Source organism: Crinia signifera, chromosome 5 (genome assembly GCF_055691185.1).
Source record: "Crinia signifera chromosome 5, ASM5569118v1, whole genome shotgun sequence".
Taxonomy (NCBI): Eukaryota; Metazoa; Chordata; class Amphibia; order Anura; family Myobatrachidae; genus Crinia; species Crinia signifera.
Window position 1 is genome coordinate 234150524 of NC_139221.1, and position 23451 is coordinate 234173974.

The following is a 23451-nucleotide window of genomic DNA, read 5'->3' on the forward strand; positions in this document are numbered from 1 at the left end:
TCCCCGGCACCTCCTCCTCCCCCCTGCAACCGGAAAGGACATCCAGCTGCATTGCTAGGGGAAAGAAGGGTTTACCTTCCGGGGTCCAGGAGGACCTACAAGAAGGTAAGCTGGAGGGAGGGGGAGAGGGGGGGTCGGCGAGGCGGCGGGGTTGCGGCGGAGGTGGCGAAAATAAGCCATAGGCTTCTATAGGGTATCGCCACCCAAAGGTGGCGATACCCTACTATGCGGTATCGTGGCGGTGGGGTTTTAATACATAGGAAAATGCGGTACAACGGGGGTTTTACCGCATTTTCCCCTTAGTACATCCCGCCTGGAGTGAGATAAAGAGAGACAGAGAAATGTAGATAGATAGATAGATAGATAGAAAGAAAGAAAGATTCGGTAACAGACATATATATATATATTTTGTTATATAAGTGTGTGCGGGGGCGGGGGGGGGGGGGATAAACACCTTGCCTCCAGGCATCTGGGACGAACTTACGCCACAGTTTGGATGTGGTATTGATGCTTTAAAAAACCACTGAAACAATACAGTTTTTGGTTAATATTGCTTATAAAGAGAATATGTATTTCATTATTTGTAGTGAGACACAGTGCTAGAAATCTCCCGGAGGCTAGAACATGTTAGAATATTCCTGGGAAAGAAAGGAGATTTATGCTGGATGCAGAAGGATTTTTATTTTCCATTGCATTTGTTCTGTCCTTATTTTTGCTCCATTGGAAATTAATTTCTATAGGTAACCAGCGTCAATCTTGTACTAGTTATAATGTAATGAACATGAATTACACTATGAAAATGTCCTTTACTTTTGACCTATTTTTAATATCTCAGATAAGTTGCTACTACTTTGCCCTAAATGGTCCAATGCGGGAGAATTGTGACAGTTTTCCAGCATTAATATGATCAATGCTGTCATCTCTTTATAATAGTGAGGCTTGAAAGGGACAAGATTAAGCCATTTTGTAGTTCAGTAATGATTCTCTCTTGTTCGGCAAAGGCATGAGAATCTTGTTGAATACAGACCAGTCAAATACCGCACATTTAATAATAATTTTGTCCAAATTATGTTAAGTTTTCAATATAGATTTAAGTACATAGATAACACAATGAGATACAATGGTGCTTCACCAAGCACCTATGAGAGTACGATCGACTTTATATCCATTGTCACAAACATCTCAGTTCTATTATTTGTTAATGCATTGTACTCTAATGGCTGCAGCGTTATGATATATTTTATTATTTATTTATTTACAGTTTCTTATATAGCGTAGCATATTCCATTGCGCTTTACAATTGGAAACAACAGTGATTAAACAAACTGGGTAGACACAAACTGACAGAGGAATGAGGGCCCTGCTCGTAAGCTTACAATCCATATTCAGAGCAGAACTTATTTATCACCGCCGTGCATTACAGTCATCATGTTATAAAGGAGTCTGTTTCAATGGCACCACTCAAGTGACAACATAACAGCTTATTATTCACCCCCAAAGATGTGCAAATAAAAATATGCTAAGTTAGCATAATTAGCAATGAAATGTGTGTGTGTGTTATATAGATATATATGTATATGGATCTCCACTAACTTAATACCATCTAAAGATTGCATCCCTCTACAACAGTGGTTCCCAACCTTTTTTCTTTCCCGTACCCCTTGATTAGGCTTTTCATTTTTGAGTACCCCCTCCTCTCATAAATCCCCCCCACCCATCCGTCCTCGCCAGAAAAGTTGTTTTTTGTTAGATAGTAATGTTATATAACTCCTCTATACACATTGCAGCAGCATAGTCCCCCCTTTTTACACACTACGGCAGCATATAACCTCTCTATACACATTGCAGCAGCATAGCCCCCCTTTTTAAACACAAAGACACCAGAGCAAACTAAAGTGGCTGTCGTTCCTATTACCACATACATCAACAAGCTATAGGTGGCTGACATCATTTGTATGTCCAGGATCACATTTGTATGTCCAGGATCACATACCCTCCAACACGACCCATTGCGTCCGGAAACATGAGAGTGTCCAGAAATGCAGTAGTGCAGCAGGATGAGAGACTGAGCAAGAGGGACAGAAAGCATACTCACCTGGCATCCCAGTGGATCAATCCGCCCATCCAGCCACGGCGTCCTTCCTTCCAGGCATCCTTCCAGGCACGCCGGCTTTCTTCCAGGCGAGGCGGTGTCCTTCAGCGCGACTGCGCATGCGCCGGGGGTCCGTCCTTCCAGGCGCGGCGGCTTTCTTCCAGGCGCGGCGGTCTCTCCTTATTGCGCATGCGCCAGGCGTCCTTCCAGCCGCGGCGGCGTGACCCAGCATCCTGCGCATGTGACGGGTCACGGAGCCGCCATTACTGGCTTCTGCTTAGCGTACCCCCTGGAAGACCAGCGCTTACCCCCGGTGGTACGCGTACCACCGGTTGGGAACCGCTGGTCTACAGGCATGTGTTAGACCTGACATGTGACTGTTTTGCTGGTCATAAGGAAGCCTCCATATTGAATAGCTATGCAGCATTGCAATCAGAGATTACATTTTCAGTGAATTCAGCACTTCCAGCAAGGTGCCCTGCTTGGCTGCAGAGGGCCAGGGTTACGACTTCACATCTACAGGTTGGAGGGAGGGTGTGGAAGAAACTGGCTTTTTATTCACTAATATAAAGGCATAAGAACCATATGCCAAGTGCTTCTGCTTGTGTCTCAGCAACTATAAATTGTAAAGGGAGTTTTAATTAAGTTATTACGAAGAAAACTCCCTCTGTGTGCTTAAACAAAACAAAAAAATAATATTCAAAAGAAATTATGTTTGTTGACTTATACATTAAAGTTATGGAGAAATGTTGCTGTTATGTTGTATACACACACACACACACACACTTACAGTATTAGTGTTCCCGCTAGGCTGTTTTAGCGGGGCGCTGCGCCCTGCCCGGTTTTTAAAGGCAAAATGTGCCCTTCCCCTCTAAAACAGCCTGGTGCCGGCCCCGACGGTTTGCACGGGGAAGCCCAGCGCTTCCCCGGCAGCTTAACAACTTCAGCAGGGCTGGGACCGCCCCCTTTAGTGACAGCAGCGGCCAGGACTGCCCCTTTTCATGACATTGCAGCCCGGACACGCCCCTTTTGTAACGTCAGTGGCCCGGGACCGCCCACAACTGTGATGTCGGCGGGCCCGGGCCGCCTCCATTGCGCTGCCCCCGTGCAGCAGCGTCCTGCCCCCAAAAATTCCTAGAGGGAACACTACAGTATATTCTATTGTTTAATACAGGGGTCTAGCTCATAGCCACTAATCGAATCCCTCATGAGTTAATGTAGTTTAATATAGGTTGGGGAAGGTTGCTGTTTATTGGGATCCAAGTATGCCTAGGGTTGGGTTAGGCCATACAGGGTGGGGGGTTCTTGGGAGGTTTGTGTTGGGAAGTTTTATTTTATTTAACTCTATTTCTATTTTTTTTTTATCCGGCTCATCAGACACGATTTGGCAATATATATTTAATAGTTATTGCAATGATGATCTATAATTCTGACATCTCTATGGCTATTCTCTTACCATTGGGGGTGGATTGGGTGACTCTGAATGGCGCCTTCAATCGCTCAATTCACGACCACTTCCTGATACAATATTTTGCTTTCTACCATGCTATCCTAGTTGCCTACGATTGTGTCAACTGTGATATGTATAATATGTGTCTGATACTCCTGATACGTGTTATGGGAATTTTGTTTAGATTTTTGTCTTGTTTTTCAAAAATCTCAATAAAAATTACTTAATTTAAAAAAAAAAAAACTATTTTGCTCCGGGACCCCATTAGACAATAAAAATCATGACAGGACCCCAGCAAGTTACTGCAGAAGGTCATCACATCACATGTGTAGTCAGCAGACAGCACATACTGTACATGGCAGCATTGTGGAGGCTCAAAATGATCTGTTTGAAACGTGCTGGATATGGAGAGAGGGAGCTGTGAAGACAGAGATTGGAGGTAGAAGCAGGTCGTGACTGTGGGTGGGCTGGAGAGTTTGTGGGCTAAGACCGGTCACAGCTCAAAGTGAAAGTACATTGCAGCAGCTGTCATTTTGACGGGTTTTTAACTACTTTATAATTATATATAATGAGATGTAGTAGGCCTCAGGAATATAAATGCTTACATTGTAATTGTTTTATTCAATCGCTCTGAGATTGACCTTGCCCATTTTAATTTGAACTTTCAGAGAGTTGCAGCAATGTGCCCATAAGCTTTTGCAGAGTTAGTTTGTAGTTACATATATTAGTGACATTTGTTTTATGACTACAGAAGAGTAAACAGCAGTATACTACGTAATGACACTAAAACACAGTTCCCTGATTCATCGGAGAATGAAATACAATTCTTACAGGGAGATAGAGGAGATCTACGGATGCAACGTAAACTGTGCGTGGTTGGAAAATGGCAATACATGGCACACACATCTTGATCACATCCACACTTATTTCCAAAATGGGGGAAGTGGGTCGCTACGGGACGGTCTCAGTTCTGCTAATATCAGTAAGGGTGTATTGAGGCATATGAGACTATGCAGATGTTTATATAAATATAACATTTACATATATAGAACATTTAGGCATATAACTTAGAACTAACAAATTCCATTGCGCTTTATAGTTGGGTAGAAGGGGAGTGCAAATGTGTCTGTTTGCATGTGCATCTCTTGTACCCAGTATGGGGTAGGTACAATTGCACTGATGATAACTAGCAGGAAGCCAGTTATACACCACACAGACAGCCACCTCTCCAGATGGGAACCACTCTGTATATGCAAAAACATTTTTTGTGCATTCTACTTTTGAATGAAAGACTGTGAGAAACACAAAGGATCTGATTCGGAATTGGACGTAGCTGTGACTTCCTTGGTTTACATTTATGTGTATGCCAGGATTGAGCCTGTCACTCTGAAGTTTGTAGATGCTGTAATACCGCCTGGTGCATGTTTAAGGGTCACCATTGCTTGCACCTCTATGGCAGGTGCAGATTTTTCATCTCACAATGGCCTCCAGTGTGAACTATAATGCTCCTGTGTATGAGAACACATAAGGAACTTCCCTAGAAGGAACATTTTTACTGGTCTTAATTGCCACCTCGTAGTCACCATCCAGGAACGCCTAGCACATTGTGCAACACATGCCTCATACGAGGTTTTAGGCATTTGCACTCTCGCATATCACATTGCCTGCGACTGCATCAGGCCCATTGTACTGTTTAAGATTTTATTTAGGAGAAAAAAGTGAATAAATTCAGTGTCTGAAAGAAAATCGAGGATCCTGAAAATAGAGATTTTGCAATCAAATCCTCAGCAAGAACTACTAGCAGCAAGGTCAGAATACAGGATATAGCTGGCGGCATATCAGGACTTTGCATAATGCAATAACCACTAGCTTCACCCATCACTGTGCCTCGTATTTCTGGAAGTATTATCTCCTATGTGCAGAATGTACTTTGCCAATGGTAAATATAAATGGATTTATACTAGCTACTAAAAATGTTTTTACATTTTACAGCCCGTAAGATAACAAATTATGTAAATTAGTCTAACAAAAGGTCCTCTTCTATTTGTCCAAGAAATTACACCATTTAGAGGAGTTACTAATTAAGCGAAAAAGTTTCCTCTACAAAGCGAAACTTGAGTGTACCTTTTCATTACCAATATTTCCTATAATATCCGGGAGCAAATGCATTACTTAAATAGGAAATCCTCTTTACCAACGATGGCTCCTAGAAGGGGGCGGGCTGCCGCTGGCCATGCTGCTAGGGATGGCCATCAACCATCAATGATTCAAAATCATTGTGGTTTATGGCCGATGTTGTATACTTTTGCCATCGATGGGGGACAACCAGAAGGTTTCCCTAATCGAAACTACCCTTCCCTTTTTTTTCAAGATGCCGGGACACAGAGTATAGCTCTGCCCCAGACAACCCTGAAGCTATGCGCTCTAACCTTCTAAATGGCCCATGGGCAAGTCAGTCAAACAAAATGGATGACCATTGATAGCTAAATCTATCAATGGTTGTCCATCACATACTTTATTACTATTGATGGCTGGCTGCAGTATCGCCATCGATGGTGACTGCACCAATGGCCATCCCTACCTGCTCCAGGTCAGTCCTGGCACCTGTACAATACAACTGACAGGGCTACAGGGCTGGCGCATGCGCAATTGTGGTGACATATACCACCAGTATTGAACCCTGAAATGAGCACTGGATCCATAATATTTGAACTAAGGGGACTTTAATACTTAAATTCTTAAATTCTTTGTAACCAAAAAAAAAGTAGAACTGTGCAATTTTAAATTAAATCTGACCAAAACATTTAAACTCCCGAGTTGCTTATCAAAAGGATAATTATGGCTTAACTGTGAAATGAGTAATAAAACAAAGCAATACTTTTGTGGAATTAAACACAAAAATAATTTTTGGACTTTTTAATTAACACCACTGCGGCTTATTTAGTCTCAAGCATTGATTCCAGAGCAAAGAAATAGTATAAAGAGCTGTTTAATTACAATTAGAGTTTGTGATCATTTAAATACAACTGCAGTTTAATCTTATGTAAGTGAAGAAATATTTAGAGCTGTGCTATTTCTTAGATAAAAAAAAAAAATAATACATACAGTATGATAAGTAGTATAGAATGAAATTTTTTTTATGTACAGTGGGATGCGTTTAGCCAGATGCCTAACTGGCGTCCACAACTCCAGAGATGCCAACGCCGGAATACCATTTGTAAGTGTGCCAGGGTTTCTTAGCGTTAGGCCCCAGGGATTAGGTTTACGTATATTGGGGGCTTAGCGTGAGGGTATGAGGACGTGGGTTTGGTTAGGCTGCAGGGGAGGGAGGGTTAGGCCTTAAGAAAAGACAGTTAAGGTTAGGTTGCAGGGGGGAGGTTCTGTTGTAGGTACCAGGTAGGGGTAGGCAGAGTAGGTAAGTATACTTACCCAGCCCCTGTTGGGCTTATGATTATTAGGATAACACTGTCGACCTTCTGACAGCTGGCATCCCGACTACCAGGTATACTCTTTGCTACAATACAATGTCAAATACCAAATGAAATTGAGTATATCTGGATTTTATTTGTTTCATTATGTCATATTGAGATGTAGGTTGCTCATTCCTTTTAAATCAAAATAAATGTCTACAATGCTGCCAGGTATTGGCACAAGGACGAGTTTCCAGAAGGTACGCAGCACTTATAAGAAGATTAGTCCATTCAGTTTACTGATTATACTGTATGCACCGCTTTCCAGAACAGGGCCATGGAACAACCATTTTGAGTAAACTCAAATGACTCAGCAAAGGGAGCGGTGTAGTCAACATTCCATGAGGAACCTACCATTTACCTCAGGGAGGCAACTAAGCATGCAGCTGCATCAGTTTGCCACCAGAACCAGACTTACAGTATAGGAAAGTGCTTCTGCCTATTAGCGCTTGGTCTGATCCACCATCCATATCCCCCTTTATTTATTTTTTTGTCTGCATTGTTTTTCTGGCTAGTAGGTTGAACTAGCAGGAGGGAGGAAACAGGCTGCTGGGAAGGGCGCATCTGATTTTAACCCAAACTACCCCAGCTAGTGCCTAAATCGAACCCCTGTAACCCGCCGGGAATGCTGATTTCAGCGTATTGAAAGCCTTGACATGATGGCTGCTTATGTGCATAAGGAGGACAGGGGCAGGCCAATGGAATACACTGTCTGACTACAATTATTCCCATCTGTGCCGCGCAGGATCAGTACGTGTGTGGTGTTTAGGGCAATGTGTTATGGGGGGCGATCACCCTAATTGTCCCCTCTAAATCTGCACCTGACTCCCCCCCCCCCCACACACACACACACACCCCACTCTTCTAAATTCCTAATCCTAACCCCCTCCTGCAGCCTAAACTTAACTTCTCCCCCCACTGGCTTACCCTAAATCCCCCCACTAGTGCCTAAACCTAATCCCCCCTTTCCCAGTCTGACCCTAACCCATGGCAGGGGGCAGGCAGTGTACAGTGGAAGACAGCAGTGCTAGCTAGTAAGGCTACAGGATGCTGGATAGAGAAGTACTCTGCACAGCCCCAATGATAGCAGCAGCATTGCTCCACCCCTGGCTGAAACCCTGCCCCCAAAACTCAGTGGCTCCTCCCCCGATGAAACGCCACATCCACCCACAGACCATACCGCAATCATGCTCCCAGCCATGCACACTGACTGGTGGTGTGATCCTCTTCCCCTACTTCCCTGCCTCCCCGGGAGGTCGCCCAGCTGTGGACACAGGCAGGAGTCTGTGTGGAAGTCTGGGCACCCTTTGCAATTTTCGGTGCCTGGAGCGTACACTCCACTGGAGCCAACCTGCCTATGTACCTTTCTGTCTCATTGCCCTTAGAAATAGCCTACTAAAGGCTGTAAATAATTTGGGCAAATGTATATTTAACTTTCAACCAACATTTTTGTATACTCAGAGATTTCCATTTTTTTTTTTTTTTTTGCAATTTCCTCTCTAGTCTACATAAAGAAAGAGCCATGTTATGCTAATTACTGGGCACTCATTATGACCCAGACTGTTCATATCTGGGACTCGATACTCGATAACAGGTGAGGCTGTAGGCCCAGATGCAGACCAATGGGAAGCTAATGGAGCTGTTTAGGGCAAGGGGGGAACAATCTGGATGAAACAGTATCACAAATGAAGGAAATGTTTATGCATTATGTCACCTTCAAACCTCTTGTCAAATTGAAGCTGCATTAGGATTTCATGTTTTATTGGCTCTTGCAGTTCCAACAACCCTGACCACAGACACCCCTTTGAGGAAAGCTCATCAATCATCCAGGCCGTGGAAATGAATCACAGACATATATGGATTTTTGGTGAGGAAAATAGATTCAAATAACTTTTCCACAATGCAAAGTGACTTAAGAACTTTGGAGGATATGTACTAAGTCTTGAAAGATAAAGTGGAGAAAGATAAACAACCAGCTCCTAAATGCCATGTTACAGGCTGTGTTTGAAAAATGATAGTTAGGAACTGATCGGGTGGTAGTTATTAAGTTTAAACATCAACTGTATGAGCACAATTATATACTTACTTGTTCCCAGGCCATCAAAATGACAGAACAATATAAAGGTATGTCAGTATCAGCGGCTGACTTGAACAATTGAAATCCCCTCATAGAGGTGAGGTGCCGCATAATCCTTTATATAGTATATGTGGCCTTATTTATGAAGCTTACATGGAAACAGCATAGATTTAAAGACAGCAAATATTCTATTGATTGTAAGCTTGCGAGCAGGGCCCTCCTACCTCTATGTCGGCCAAAATTGTTATTACCCAATTTGTTTTATCACTGTTGTTTGCAATTGTAAAGAACAACGGAATATGCTGCGCTATATACAAAACTGTAAATAAATGAATAAATGAAATATTGAAGTACATAGTGTATGCTGCCTGGTCGTGTCACTGTATGTACTGTACATAGGGACCGATTCAGGATCGCTGGTAGCGATCCAAATTCAGCCACAGCCCCGATGGTCAGGGTTTTGCGCATGCGTGTTTCAGCACATGTGCAAACCCTGATTACTCACTCACCCATCCATTCACTGCAGGGAGGGAGATCCAGGATCGGATGGTGGCGGACACAGGGCCTGACCAGGGGAACAGCCAGCCTTTTTTATTGGCGTCCTCATAAAAACACTGGGTGTTCCCTTGACAATGCAGGTGGGCCAATGTCAGGACGTCAGCCACCAGCCCATCTTCATCCTAGTGCTTGTAAATAAGGGTCAGTTCAGACTGACGTTTAATTGCGAAGGCAGGGGAAATCATTCGATGGTTGGCGACCATCAAATGATATTTCCTGCTACCAGCTGCATGGTAGGGAATGTGTTCTCTTACACATCCCCTAGCATGTTACCGCGGGGATTCGTTGGCGGGCGTTCGGCCAGGCGGTGTGAAGCAGCTTGCTGAGCATTCAGCGACTGCTGCTCAGCAAGCGATGTTGAATTAGGCCCATAGTGTGTGATGCATGAGGCAACAAATGAAAAGGTGCTGTGTTCATCTCCATTAAAACAAACACACTACACAAATGAATACACGTTTTTTGAACTTGAACAGTCACACTGTAAGGGAAGGGCGAGATGTACTAAGCCTTGAAAAGTGATAAACCACCAACCAATCAGCTCCTACCTGTCATTTCCCAAACCCAGCCTGTAACATGGCAGTAAGGAGCTGATTGGCTGGCACGTTATCACTCTCCATTTTATCACTTTTCAAGCTTAGTACATCTGGCCCTAAGTCTGTTATTTTAAGTAATATGAGATACCATTATAAATTTAGATTTTTTTTTTTTTAGAAGTTTATTTACAGTATTCCATTCTTTTTGCTGGTCACCAAGGATGCTACCTTGTAGTCATACCTCAGCCACCTTCATATACTAAAAGCAAATGGAATATTTTAAATTTGATAATTCTTTGCACATATGATGAAATAAAACATAAAAATTGGGATACAAAAAGATGGTGCATAATACCGCATTAGATCAGCCTTTTATCTTGTAATGCTTTATTTAAAAAAAAAAAATTGCAGTAAAATCTGAATAATACAGTATTTTAAAATATATATTTTTTCCGCTATGTTATCACGCTGTAACTAGTAATGCACCACAGTCAATGCTACTCAATTATAGCTCTCCGGCCACCAGTGGCGTAAGTTCATACAATGCGCCCGAAGGTGGTATTGATAGTGGTGCCCCCTTCCTACACACAAACACGCACCTCGCGCATCACACCCCCCCCCCCCCCCCCCCAAAAAAAAAAAAAAAAACACACCATATGCCATACTCACGGCCACACTTTTTGAGACTCCCGGCAGATCTCTCCCCAAACGCAGTCCACTGCGTCAGGGAGCTGGGCAATGACGATAAGCCCACCCAAGCAGGGAGAAGAAAGCAGCAGTTGTAGCCTTGTAGGAGGACGGTGCCGCCAGGCAGCCCCGCGTGACGCGGCTGCTGCAGTGATTACTCGCTCAGCCTCTCACTGACCGGCAGTCTAAGCTGCCGACGTGTGCCCCGCGTGATGGCACTGCTCGGCCACCGGCAAAAACGCCCCCCCCCCCGACACTTATCGCGGAGACCCTAAGTCCCCCAGCGGAAGGGCTCCCAGGACTCTGAAATGGTGCCTGCTTTCTGTGCCCCAGTCGTGTAATTTGGGCTCCGCAGCCCCGGCGGGGGTGGAACAGGCACCACCGGGGCGCAGGTTCCGTATTCTAGCCCAAGAGCAGAGGGCGTGGTGGAAGGGGAAGCGCTCTCTGGCTGTCTGTGTGAGGACGCAGTGACAGGGTCACTGAGTGTCCTCACACAGACAGCCAGAGAGCGCTGCCCTTCTGGCTTTCACACTGCTGTGTATCTCCGGGCTCCCTGTAGCCAGGCGGAGAATGTACCCGGCGAACGGGGATGGCAGCTAGCGGTACAGCTGAGACAGTTTTTCTGCCTGCCTCGCCGCTCCTGGCCACAGTGATCAGATAGGCTGTCTGATCACTGTGGCCAGGAACAGCGCGGCTGGTAGAAAACGGAGCTGTCAGGACGCGGTAAGCACTAAGCAGGGAGGGGGGGTGGAGGAGAGAGATCTCCAAGCCCCAGCGCTCGCCTCCACTGGCCATTATACCCCCGCCAGCTACCGTGTGTGTGTCAGCGTCCAGCTTACCCTGCATTAGGAGGGGAGGGGGCGCCCAACATTTTTTTAAAAGTTGCTATTTACACCACTCCTGTGCCCCTCCTGATGGCTAACGCCCGGCGGCAAATGTCTCCATTGCCTCCGGGAGTTACGCCACTGCCGGCCACCATTACAGGAGAATTTCTAAGTGTAATATTAAGTACACCCAATGTAGCCACCACTCACTGACCAGTGCATGCTCAAAGTGAAGTAATATGCCCCAAGCACTTGATACTGTTAGATGTAATAATCCTGTGTTATAGTGAAACATCTTTCTTTGCTATTAGTAAATGTCACGGCAAGGCTATAGGAATTACTGAAACAATAAATAAAGTTAACCTGATCCTTTTATCTTTTGTGGACCTGAATCAAGAGATAATCATAGTTCACATTGGGGATGATTCATTTTGGCTCGGTAAGCAGCAAAAAACGCTGCTTACCGAGCCCTGAAATGCAGCCCCGCTGACCCACCGAACACCCGCCTGTGCGATTTTTGGAAAACCCTATTACATCTAGCCCCTAATCTTGAAATGAGATGCCACGTGCAACTGCCTTTTTAACATATTATCAGTGGTGGCTCCAGAGCGTGGGCTACAGCACAGTCCAAACTTTAAATAGGGGAGCCACACCAACTGCCATTGAGTCTTGTTCACAATATATGGCAGCATTTGAAATGGCAGTTCCCCTATTTGAATTTTGAACTGTGCTGCAGCCCCACCTCTGGAGCCGCACCTGTATATTATAATATAAATAAATGAGAATAGAAAAAAAAAACTAAAATGAATATTTTTCTACATACCGTATATACTCGAGTATTAGCCGAGTTTTTCTGCCCAATTTTTTGGGCAGAAAACCCCCTCCTCGGCTTATTCTCGAGTCAAGTGGAAAATACACATCGGCGGAGCCGGCAGAACACTAGCTCCGGGCGCAGACATATCACAAAGCGCCGGAGCTGTGCACTGCTGCCGCCGGCTCCCCTGCCTTATCCGCCCGCTCTCCCAGCTCACCAGCCGGTTTCCCTACCTTGCCCGCCCGTTCTCCCGCCGGCGCCGCGCTGCAGCAGGACAGAGCAGGGGCCGGACACACGCAGGAGTGTCAGAGGTTGACACTTCCTGCCTGGTGCTCTGCTCCCTCTGCTCCGTCCTGAGTCTAAAGTACCGGTACTGTGAATAAAGGTACCAACATGAAATGTTAAAGAAATTCTGGTGTGTGTGTGTGTGTGGGGGGGGGGGGGGGGGGGGGCAGTGAGGGGGTTCTGGGTATGTGCTGTAATAAATTACCTTTATGCTGTTTTTTTACACACTATGTGTACTGTGCATGTCTGTGTGTGTGTATGTGTGTGTATGTAATGTATACTGTGCATGTTTGTGCGTGTATGTATACTGTGCATGTCTGTGTGTGTATGTATACTGTGCATGTGTGTGTATGTATACTGTGCATGTGTGTATACTGTGCATGTGTATGTATACTGTGCAAGTGTGTGTATGTCTGTGTCAACTGTGTGTATACCATTTGTGTGTTTTTGTCAGTATTGTTTGTATACATTGTGAGTTCTTCGCTGTTTGTATGTATACTACCGGTAATACCGTATGTGTGTGTGTGTGTCAGACCAGTAACCGCTGTGTTTCCCACCCCCGGCTTATACTCGAGTCAATAAGTTTTCCCAGATTTTTGGGGCAAAATTAGGGGCCTCGGCTTATATTCGGGTCGGCTTATACTCGAGTATATACGGTATATGCTTTGTAGGTTATGCAGAAAAACAAAGCTAGTGAAATGACAGTGATATGCAGTATGTAGGATTGCAATTCCTTCTTGCAATCCAGAGAAAACTTCAAATATTTATAAAATAACCATTTTTTTGTGGTTTCATGGCACATACCATATATACTCGAGTATAAGCCTACTTTTTCAGACCATTTTTTATGCTGAAAAAGCCCCACTCGGCTTATACTTTAGTGAGGGTCCCACTTGAGTCTATGCGTTTTCCCAGTTTTTTTGTTGTAAAATTAGGTGCCTCGGCTTATATTCGGGTCGACTTATACTCGAGTATATACGGTAAATTTTGTTATTCGCAAGCTCACCTCGATATCTTGGTCTAGTATTTGGTAGTCCTTAGGAATGCTTGGCAGTATGGGCCACGTGAGGTTGCCAGTAGCAGATGGCAAAGAGCTAAAACTTTCATTTTTTAGATTTTCTGTAGAATGAGACTTTTGTCCGTGCCAGCCCAGGATGGTTTCTGAGAATGGAAGAATCCATTAATGGCACATGCAATTTTCATGGAGGTTATAACACACAAGTGACATGAATATATGTAAATACATGAAAATATAGCCTAAGGTCTGGTGAGTAATTATGTCATCTCTTATATTTGAAATGCTGTACTCACTTCCTGTTATTCTTGTATAAATGAGCTGTGATGTCACTTGTTTTAGCAACATCGTTCTATGATATTGATGCCATCATAGTACATTTATACATATAGGCATATCTGTGCACGGTAAGAATGTACATGAGTACTACATATATTGCTTAACTGCATATGGGCACAGCAATAAGGGCAAGTGGAGAGGGGATGCGGTCATTTGGTCTACAGCATGATGGTAGACAGTCATTAGGTCAACATGGGTTCTAGGTAGAAAAGGTCATTAGTTTGACAGGTCGTTAGTTCGACAGTGTCTAGGTCGACATGGGATTTTTTCATTGTTTTTTGAGCCGACATGTGCTGACAGGAGGTATTTCATGCCCTACCATCCACCAGGGCATGGCAGGTGAATAAAATAGTGTGACGAGCGCAGCGAGGCACCGTGCCCGATCGCGAGCGCAGCGAGCGAGGTGATGCGGTGCCCTTTAAACTGTGTCCATGTCAACTGTGTTGACATTCAGGCCAAAAGACAGTGAAAAACACCATGTCGACCTTTTGACTGTGGACCTAGACATTGTCGAACTAACGACCTGTTGAACTAATGACTGTCGAACTAATGGCTGTCGACCATCATGCTGTAGACCAAATGATCCCAACCTGTGGAGTGGCATATACAGTATGTTGCACTTGCAGATATCTCCCAAAATTTGAAAATACCAATCCAGTTTATAGTAGTCCCTGCAGCCTTTCTGCTCAAATAGCTCCCCCAATACACCCATTTATCTTCTAGTGGCCAGTGCTATGGAAGTTATCATGGCTCACTGCAGCTGCATCTAATTGGCTTTTGGTTCATGAGCTATGACTGGCTTGTGGCAGCGCCAAATTGGAATAGTCATTGCTGTGTATTGGCTGCCGGTCTGAGAGCCACGACTGGCCTGCAGCTGGCTCTGAATGTAAACAGCATGAGATCACGGTGGCTGCAGGTTCCACCACCAGAGCTTATTGCTCGATGTGCCACAGCACAGGCTGCACTACCCTAAAAATGGCATTGGCATCTAAAACAGTATAGAATGAAATTATGGTAGGGCAGAAGAACAGCAGAGGATCTGAAAGCATTGTAAGTCTGCCTGTAATTCTAGAAACTTCCCTGACTGAGTCCTACAAGAGATACATTTGCAAATATAGAAATTAAAAAGTGGTCACAATATCAACAGCTTAATACAGTTGCATAAAATAACAGAAAAGCCTTTTTAGTGAAACAAGTACTGTACCAACATTTCTCACCTGTCATCGCAGTCTTGTTGTTCTGTCCAGCCTGGTATACACTTTGCTGTAGTAATTGGAGGCATTCCCCAAGGCAGCTGAGGGTGGCAGCTGAGGTAGCTTTTAGCAATAGCAAATCCTGGTCCAAGGCAGATAGAGGGCCAGAGCCTGATAGGGATTCAATAGCGTGCACCAGATTTTTCTGCTGTCCTTCCACCTCAGCCATGACCTAATTGCACAGAAAAGAGAACACTTAGTGGGGCAGATGTATTAAGCCTTAACAAGAGATAAATGTAAAGGAGCCCATAGATGCTCCGTTTTTGCCGGCTCCGTTCTGTACTATGCGATGAGCGCTCCCGCGCATCACATAGTACGGTACAAAAAGTATGTGCTGCACATACTTTTTTGTACTAGCTGTTCATCGCATCGCATCGCAGACATACTGCATGCACAAGGCATGCGATGTGTACTATTTAAGTCCCGAATGCATCCGTTAAACGGACCGTGTATGGGCACCTTAAGGGTGATAAGGAGAGATAAACATCCAGCCAATCACCTGCTAACTGCCATGTTACAGGCTGTGTTTGAAAAAAGTCGGTGATTGGCTGGACATTTTTGGCTGCCCCCCCCCTCCCCCCCCTATTTTAATAATCATTATTAAGGTAAAAGACCTAACTAGTATTTCACAGATTGTATCAATAATTCTAAAAGTTATATTTTATTTTTCATTAAATGACTCGCATGCACGCACATTATTGCTTATATTTTTTTTGGTGTATATATGTTTATGTATATATAAATATAGAAACATAGAATTTGACGGCAGATAAGAACCATTTGGCCCATCTAGTCTGCCCCTTTTTTTACCCTTCAGGTAAACTCAACCCTTTTTAATCCTTATTTCTTTGTAAGGATATTCATATGCCTATCCCAAGCATGTTTAAATTGTTCTACTGTCTTAGCCTCTACCACCTCTGATGGGAGGCTATTCCACTTATCCACTACCCTTTCTGTGAAGTAATTCTTTCTAACATTTCCCCTGAACCTACCTCCCTCCAGTTTCAGTGCATGTCCTCGTGTTTTATTACTTGTTTTCCTTTGAAGAAAATTTCCCTCCTGTACTATGTTAAAACCCTTGATATATTTGAAGATTTCTATCATGTCCCCCCTTTCCCTTCTCTGCTCCAAACTATACATGTTAAGATCTTTTAGTCTATCCAGGTAAGTTTTGTGATGTAGGCCATGAACCATTTTAGTTGCCCTTCTTTGTACACTCTCCAATGTATTTATATCCTTCTGAAGATATGGTCTCCAGAACTGGACACAGTATTCCAGATGAGGTCGTACCAATGACCTACAGTGGCATTATTACTTCTTTACTTGTTTAGCATGCACTCTTTTGGTTTATCTTATCTTTCATTCCTTTCTGATAGTTTTAAGGGTAATAAATAGAAAACAAAGTCCACACACAATTTTTGTTACTATTAACAGTTATTTACATAGCGACATTGCACTTTGCAATTGGGAATAATGTAATAAAACAAGACAGAGATGTATCAAGCTTCAAATGATACATTGGAGAGTGATAAACAACAGCCAATCAGCTACCAATGACCTATAAAGTGGCATTATTACGTCTTTTTTTCTGCTACGGATTCCTCTCCCTATGCAACCAAGCATCTGACTAGCCTTCCTCATTGCTTTGTTACATTGCCTCCCTGCCTTTAAGTCACTTGAAATAGTGACTCCTAGATCTCTTTCCTCCTCAGTAGTTTCCATTATAGTACCCTTGATACTATATTCAGCCTTTGGGTTTTTGAGTCCCAAGTGCATAATTTTGCATTTTTTTGCATTAAACTGTAGTTGCCATTCTCTTGACCAATTCTCAAGTTTACTTAGATCATCAGTCATTTGATTTACCCCTCCTGGTGTGTCTACTCTGTTGCATATCTTTGTATCATCTGCAAAAAGGCATACTTTCCCTTCAATACCATTTGCAATGTCACTAACAAAGATATTAAAGAGCACTGGTCCAAGTACAGATCCCTGGGGTACTCCACTGGTAACATGTCCCTCAATAGAATGCACTCCATTTACGACAACTGTCTGTTTCCTATCCTGCAACCAGGTTCTTATCCATTTAATTGTTTTATAATCCAATCCCACACTTTCAAGTTTATTTAGCAGCCTGCGATGTGGGACAGTGTCAAATGCCTTACTAAAGTCTAGATATGCCTCATCTACAGCCCCCCCTTCATCTAGTATTTTGGTCACGGATTCAAAAAAGTCAATGAGACTTGTTTGGCATGATCTCCCTGCAGTAAAACCATGTTGTTTTGGAACCTGTAAATTGTTTAATTTAAGATATTCCACTATTCTTTCTTTTAATAGTGTTTCCATTATTTTCCCTACTACTGATGTAAGGCTTACTGGTCTGTAGTTACTTGCTTCTTCTTTGCTTCCGCTTTTGTGCAGTGGAACTACATTTGCTTTTCTCCAGTCCTCTGGAACTGCACCTGTATCTAGTGACTGGTTGAATAAATCTGTTAATGGCGCTACCAACACATCTTTTAGTATCCTTGGATGCACTCCGTCTGGCCCCATTGATTTATCCACTTTCAGTCTTGAAAGTTCTGTTAGGACTTTCTCCCTAGTAAATGTACCTCCATCTACCTTATTTTTATGAATGTCCTTGCAACTTAACTGTGGTCCCTTCCCTTCTCCTTCTATAGTGAATACAGAGCAAAAGTAATTATTTAGATGATCTGCAATTGCCTTGTCTCCCTCCACCAAATTCTCAGTGTCTGTCCGCAGTCTTATTATTCCTCCATTTGATTTTCTCTTTTCACTTATATACTTAAAAAAAGTTTTGTTTCCTTTATCTACTGAATGATATATATGTAGAGCAGTGATGCGGGGCACTCCGGGACTTAATACAGAAAAATAAATGACATGAAGTCTAGGCTATAGCCTAGACTTCGTGTCATTTATTTTTCTGTATCAAGTCTCGGAGTGCCCCGCATCACTGCTCTATACATGTTTGGGTCTACCCCTCACTGCTAGTGCACCAGGGCATTAAGCACCATTTATCCAGGGGAGTGCCGATTTCTTTGTTGCTGTTATATATATATATATATATATATATATATTTATTTCACTCAAATTTAACTGTAGCCCACCTTATTATTTTTTTAAGCAGTCTGCACTGCTCACTGTACGGAGGACCCGGAGGGAGGGAGACCGGCAGTTGGAGGATCTTTATTAGAGGTGTCTCAGTCAGTCTCTCTCACAGTCTCACACTGTGACTGACAGACTGACTGAGCGCAGGGAACTCTGCGCCGCTCAGCTCAGCTGCTGTACCCACCCATTGGATACACAGCAGCCAATAGGCTGCGTGTATAGGATAGAAAATATGCGCAAGCGGTAGTGAGCCTGAGCCAATTGCCGGACACGCAGGAGGACCGTCGGACCCTGCAGATAACCGGTGAAGTAATGTGCATGGCAGAGCGGGTGGGCAGCAGTGGGTGGCATGGCGGGGGTGGCGCCGCTCGTCACTCGCCGCTGCCCACCCGCTCTGCCATGCCTCTATTTAACAGAATGTTAGCCTGCCGCCCTTAATTGGTGCCGCCCTGAGGCCCGTGCCTCACGGGCCTAGGCACAAATCCGGCACTGGTAATATGATAGAAAACCACAGTGATCCTAATAAGAGTATCAATGTATTACATGATTATTTGCTAAATAGCATTGCAGGTCCCGCACTGGCCTGAAGTTTATTGTGCCTGTGGTACTTATGTATTATCTGGGCTCCCATGTTAAATGCACCCCATTTTTTCATACCCCTACTATCCAACTATGCATGGAGTTGATTTTATATAGTGTGGCGAGCGCAGCGAGCCACCGTGCCCGAAGCGTGGCGAGCGCAGCGAGCCCCGCGAGGGGACGCGGTCTCATAAGAAAAACGGGAGCCCAGATATTACATAAGTACCGTGCCTGTTTCTGGATCAGTACCCACATAGTCTTTTCTTTATTATTAGGTGTTAGAGAACCTGGGATAGTATAATGTACTGAGACACTCTTTTTCTTATATTCTTCGTGACGTCCCAGTGCGATACGGCTGTAGTCAATACCAGGTTACCCGATATAGAATAACTGATTAGTACCTGAAGTTGTTTGAGGTGGTTTAATCGCTTTATTCTTTCATATCGTTCATAGTCTTTATAGTGTGTGAACCAATCAAGCAGGACACACCACCATAGGAAACAAGGTGGTGCATTTCTTTCCTATACCCCTTAGTGAAGGGAATTATTATCACTGTTTTATTCTTTATAAATACTACTGAGATTGATTGTATAGAGTATTTATGGCCTTCATTGCATGTAAACTGTGACACTGTGACACTTCTTACTGTGATGAGAATAATTGACAAACTTTGAACCATTGGTGCAAAGCAGCACAAATTCTATGCTATTTCTATTTGAAGTTAGACTCCACACAACTATAGTGTCACAAATAAATAATCTAATAATCCTTAATTTTTAAGAATTTATTGTCATTTATTAACCAAGCAATTACCAACGCTGGTGTTACTTACCTCTCTGCAAAGACAATAGTCCAGAAATGGCTACTGAAGAACCGGTAAGGCAAATACACTAAATACTTCTTACAGAGTGCCACAGCTGCACCATCCCCAGGCCCCAAATGGCATCAGACTGTCAATCACTGACAGTCTGAAGCCATCTTGGGTCCATCATTGCAGGACCCATTCGGGTGCATAATGTGTCCTGCACATCCAATAATTGGTGCTTTGCTACAGATGCTTAAACTTCAACCACATATATGTGCAGCATTGGTAAGCAGCAACACACAAATTGCATGCAGTGCTCCACTTGGCCCCTCACACAGGCCCGGTCCCTGGAAATGACACTAGTAGCTACCCAGCACTTGTACAATCACCAGTATCTGCAAAAAGACACTTAAATGTATTAGGAATTGAACTATCCATTTCAGTGCCTTATAAAAATCATGATATAAAGCCACCACCTATAAACATACATTTAATACTGCTGAAATAATTACTCCACATATATAAAAAAAGACTTTAACAGAACCAGGACTGAACAAGTAAATAAAAACAATAGGACATGATGGAATATTGTCAGACATCATATGTCTAGGATATACTTGATTCCCCAGCATGTCTTGTAAAGTGGCACTGATGCTTCTCAACAAGATGAAAGCACTCATTAGTGAATCAAAGTGCAATCTTTCCTCTATCTTGCACCCAGCCACTTTGATCATGGGCCGATGCAGCAACGTGATTCAGCAGAATCACTGTGATGACTGTGATGAAAGGACGGTTGTGATCTGCGACCTCATTAATACAAGAGCACATTAGCAAAGCAGTCTCATGCTATGAGCGCCAGCAAAATAGAACTTAATGATGAGAAATAGGGGTGTTCCTAGACAAGGCCACTCTCATTGAGAACATCAGGCCCCTACAGCTAATGAACACTTCCAATTACTTTGCACCTTGACATAACAGAACAACATCTGGTTTGAAGGACTGTAATTACAATGTTGTGCACCCTCCAAAGTTCCACTTACCAATCATATACTGAGCACTGGGGCAACACTGCTTCACTTAAACATGTCAGCCATGGCACTGAGGTCCGAAGCAGATATCCTATAGAACATCAGCTTGTAAGCAGGGCCCTCCTACCTGTTTCTGGGCCAGATGCATCAAGCTTCAAAAAGTGATAAAATGGAGAGTGATAAACAGCCAGCCAATCACCTCCTAACTGCCATGTTACAGGCTGGGTTTGAAAAATGACAGGTAGTAGCTGATTGGCTGTTGTTTATCACATTTGAAGCTTGATACAGCTCTGGGCAGTATTCAATGAGAAAAGTTCTCCGTCTTTTGTGGAGAACTTGTGCTTTTTTCGCCGTGGAGAGAGGTTTTTTTCTCCAAAGGCGAGCCACCCTATTCAATGTGAAATATTCTCCGTCTTTCTTAGTGATTCTCGCCGTCTCTCTCCGTGAAGAAATTCTCCATCTTTTGATGGAGAGCAGGAATGTGAACTTTTAAACTAAAAGGGTGTTTTTTTTAATTTTGGTGTCAAAAAATCAGGTTTTTTTTTCTGTGGAGGGCCATGTTATTTTTATTCATGTGCCTATAGCACATGAATATATATTTAATTTTTAAAAAAATATTTTTTTACATTTTTTTTTTTTCTTTTTTTTACACAGTGCAGCCAGCAGGGGGCCAGAGCGCTCGAGCCGCTCATTAGATATTCATATATTCACTGCACCCGAAGCACGTTCGGGTACAGTGAATACTGGGTCCCCCGCTGGCTATAGAGGGGGGCAGCCTGTGCTGCCTGGGTCCCAGGGGGGCCCCCTACCCTCACATATGTTCTGTGGCATCCAGGGAGACTTTAATCTCCCTGGATGCCACGTCCCTGTCAGCTCCCTGCTGCGGACGCTCGTCCGCTGCAGGGGTTAAGACTCGCCGCGAGTGGCGGCGAGTCTTATAAACATTGAATAGTGGCAGCAGGAGAGGCAACGAGCCCTCCGGAACACGGAGAGTGCACGGCGAGCAAAAAAAAATGCTCGCCGTGCACGGAGAATATTAGCATTGAATACTGCCCTCTGTCTTGTTTTATTACATTATTCCCAATTGTAAAGTGCAATGTCGCTAAGTAAATAACTGTTAATAGTAACAAAAAATGTGTGTGAACTTTGTTTTCTATTTATTACCCTTAAAACTATCAGAAAGGAATGAAAGATAAGATAAACCAAAAGAGTGCATGCTAAACAAGTAAAGAAGTAATAATGCCACTGTAGGTCATTGGTACGACCTCATCTAGAGTACTGTGTTCAGTTCTGGAGGCCATATCTCCAGAAGGCTATAAATACATTAGAGACTGTACAAAGAAAGGCAACTAAAATGGTGCATGGCCTACATAACAGAATGTACCAGGAAAGACTAAAATATGTTAATATGTATACTTTAGAGCAGAGAAGGGAAGGGAAGGGGGGTGGGGGGGAGGGGGGAGGATAGAAACTTAACATTTTAACAAGGTACAGGTGGGGGACATTCTTCACAGAAATGAGGAGCAACAGAACACAAGGACATGCACCGAAACTAGAGGGAGGAATATTCAGGAGAAATTTGAGGAAGAATTACTTCACAGAAAGAGTAGTGGATAAGTGGAATAGCCTTCCATCAGAGGTGGTAGAGGCAAATACAGTAGAACAATTTAAACAAGCTTGGGATAGACATATTGATATCCTTACAAAGCAATAATGATCAAATATGGTTTGAGGTAACATGTTTAAAAAAGGGGTAGACTAGATTGGCCAAATTCTATGTTTCTAAACATATATGCGGGAAAAAAATGTACTTGCTGTTAGAAGCATAGCAGTAAATGGGGCAGTTGAAATAACAACTGCACTGGGAACCAGGGGCTCTGTGAAATCCCACTAATCTCGCCACATGCTACTCCAGCTCAGGCCTGCTTGGTTCTTTGTAACTGCAGACATACTGTATGGATAAAGGATAAAAGCTATATGTATTAAAAAAGAATGAGAAACAGCACTCTCTAGTGTAATAGGTCTCCAACGTGTCCTCAGTTGTAACTGAAAGTGTGCCACAAAGTGCAATTCAAGAGAGAAAACTCCAATTAAAATTAAATAATGGAGTTTATTAAAGTGCTGGACTAGTAGAGGACTCCCAACACATTTGTTCACCCACGCCCTTCCTTCTGCGCTGGACTTCATCAGGAGAGTATTATCAATAAGTTCTAAACATGCATATTTATAGTCTGATCAGTTAACCGGGAAGACTTATGAATTGTATGACCACTTGGGTCGTTTATCAATTAGAGTGTACTTAGAATAAAAGAGCATGTCAGAGCGGTCAAAAACAAAGTAGATAGGCATTCTGTATCCAAGCCCTTTATGAAATATCACAAGTCAAACACTGAACATTTGCACTTTTAAGCTATTGAACATGTGAAATAGGACCACGAGGGGGTGACCATGAGAAATTGCTATCACAAAGAAAAATGCTTTGGATTTTTACTCTCAACACCATGATCCACATGGGTTGA

General features: G+C 43.4%; 1 protein-coding gene across 2 annotated transcripts in view; it reads right to left on the reverse strand.

The window, feature by feature from the left end:
- The window catches only part of OSBPL10 (oxysterol binding protein like 10), a 389517-nt gene that overhangs the window by 126019 nt on the left and 240047 nt on the right, over nucleotides 1-23451 (reverse strand). For both annotated transcript variants that reach the window (XM_083188653.1, XM_083188650.1), the window contains 2 exons: nucleotides 15362-15569; nucleotides 13797-13951 (listed from right to left, as the gene is read on the reverse strand). In XM_083188653.1, the coding sequence (XP_083044779.1) occupies nucleotides 13797-13951; nucleotides 15362-15569 (363 nt within the window). The remainder of the gene's footprint in view (nucleotides 1-13796; nucleotides 13952-15361; nucleotides 15570-23451) is intronic.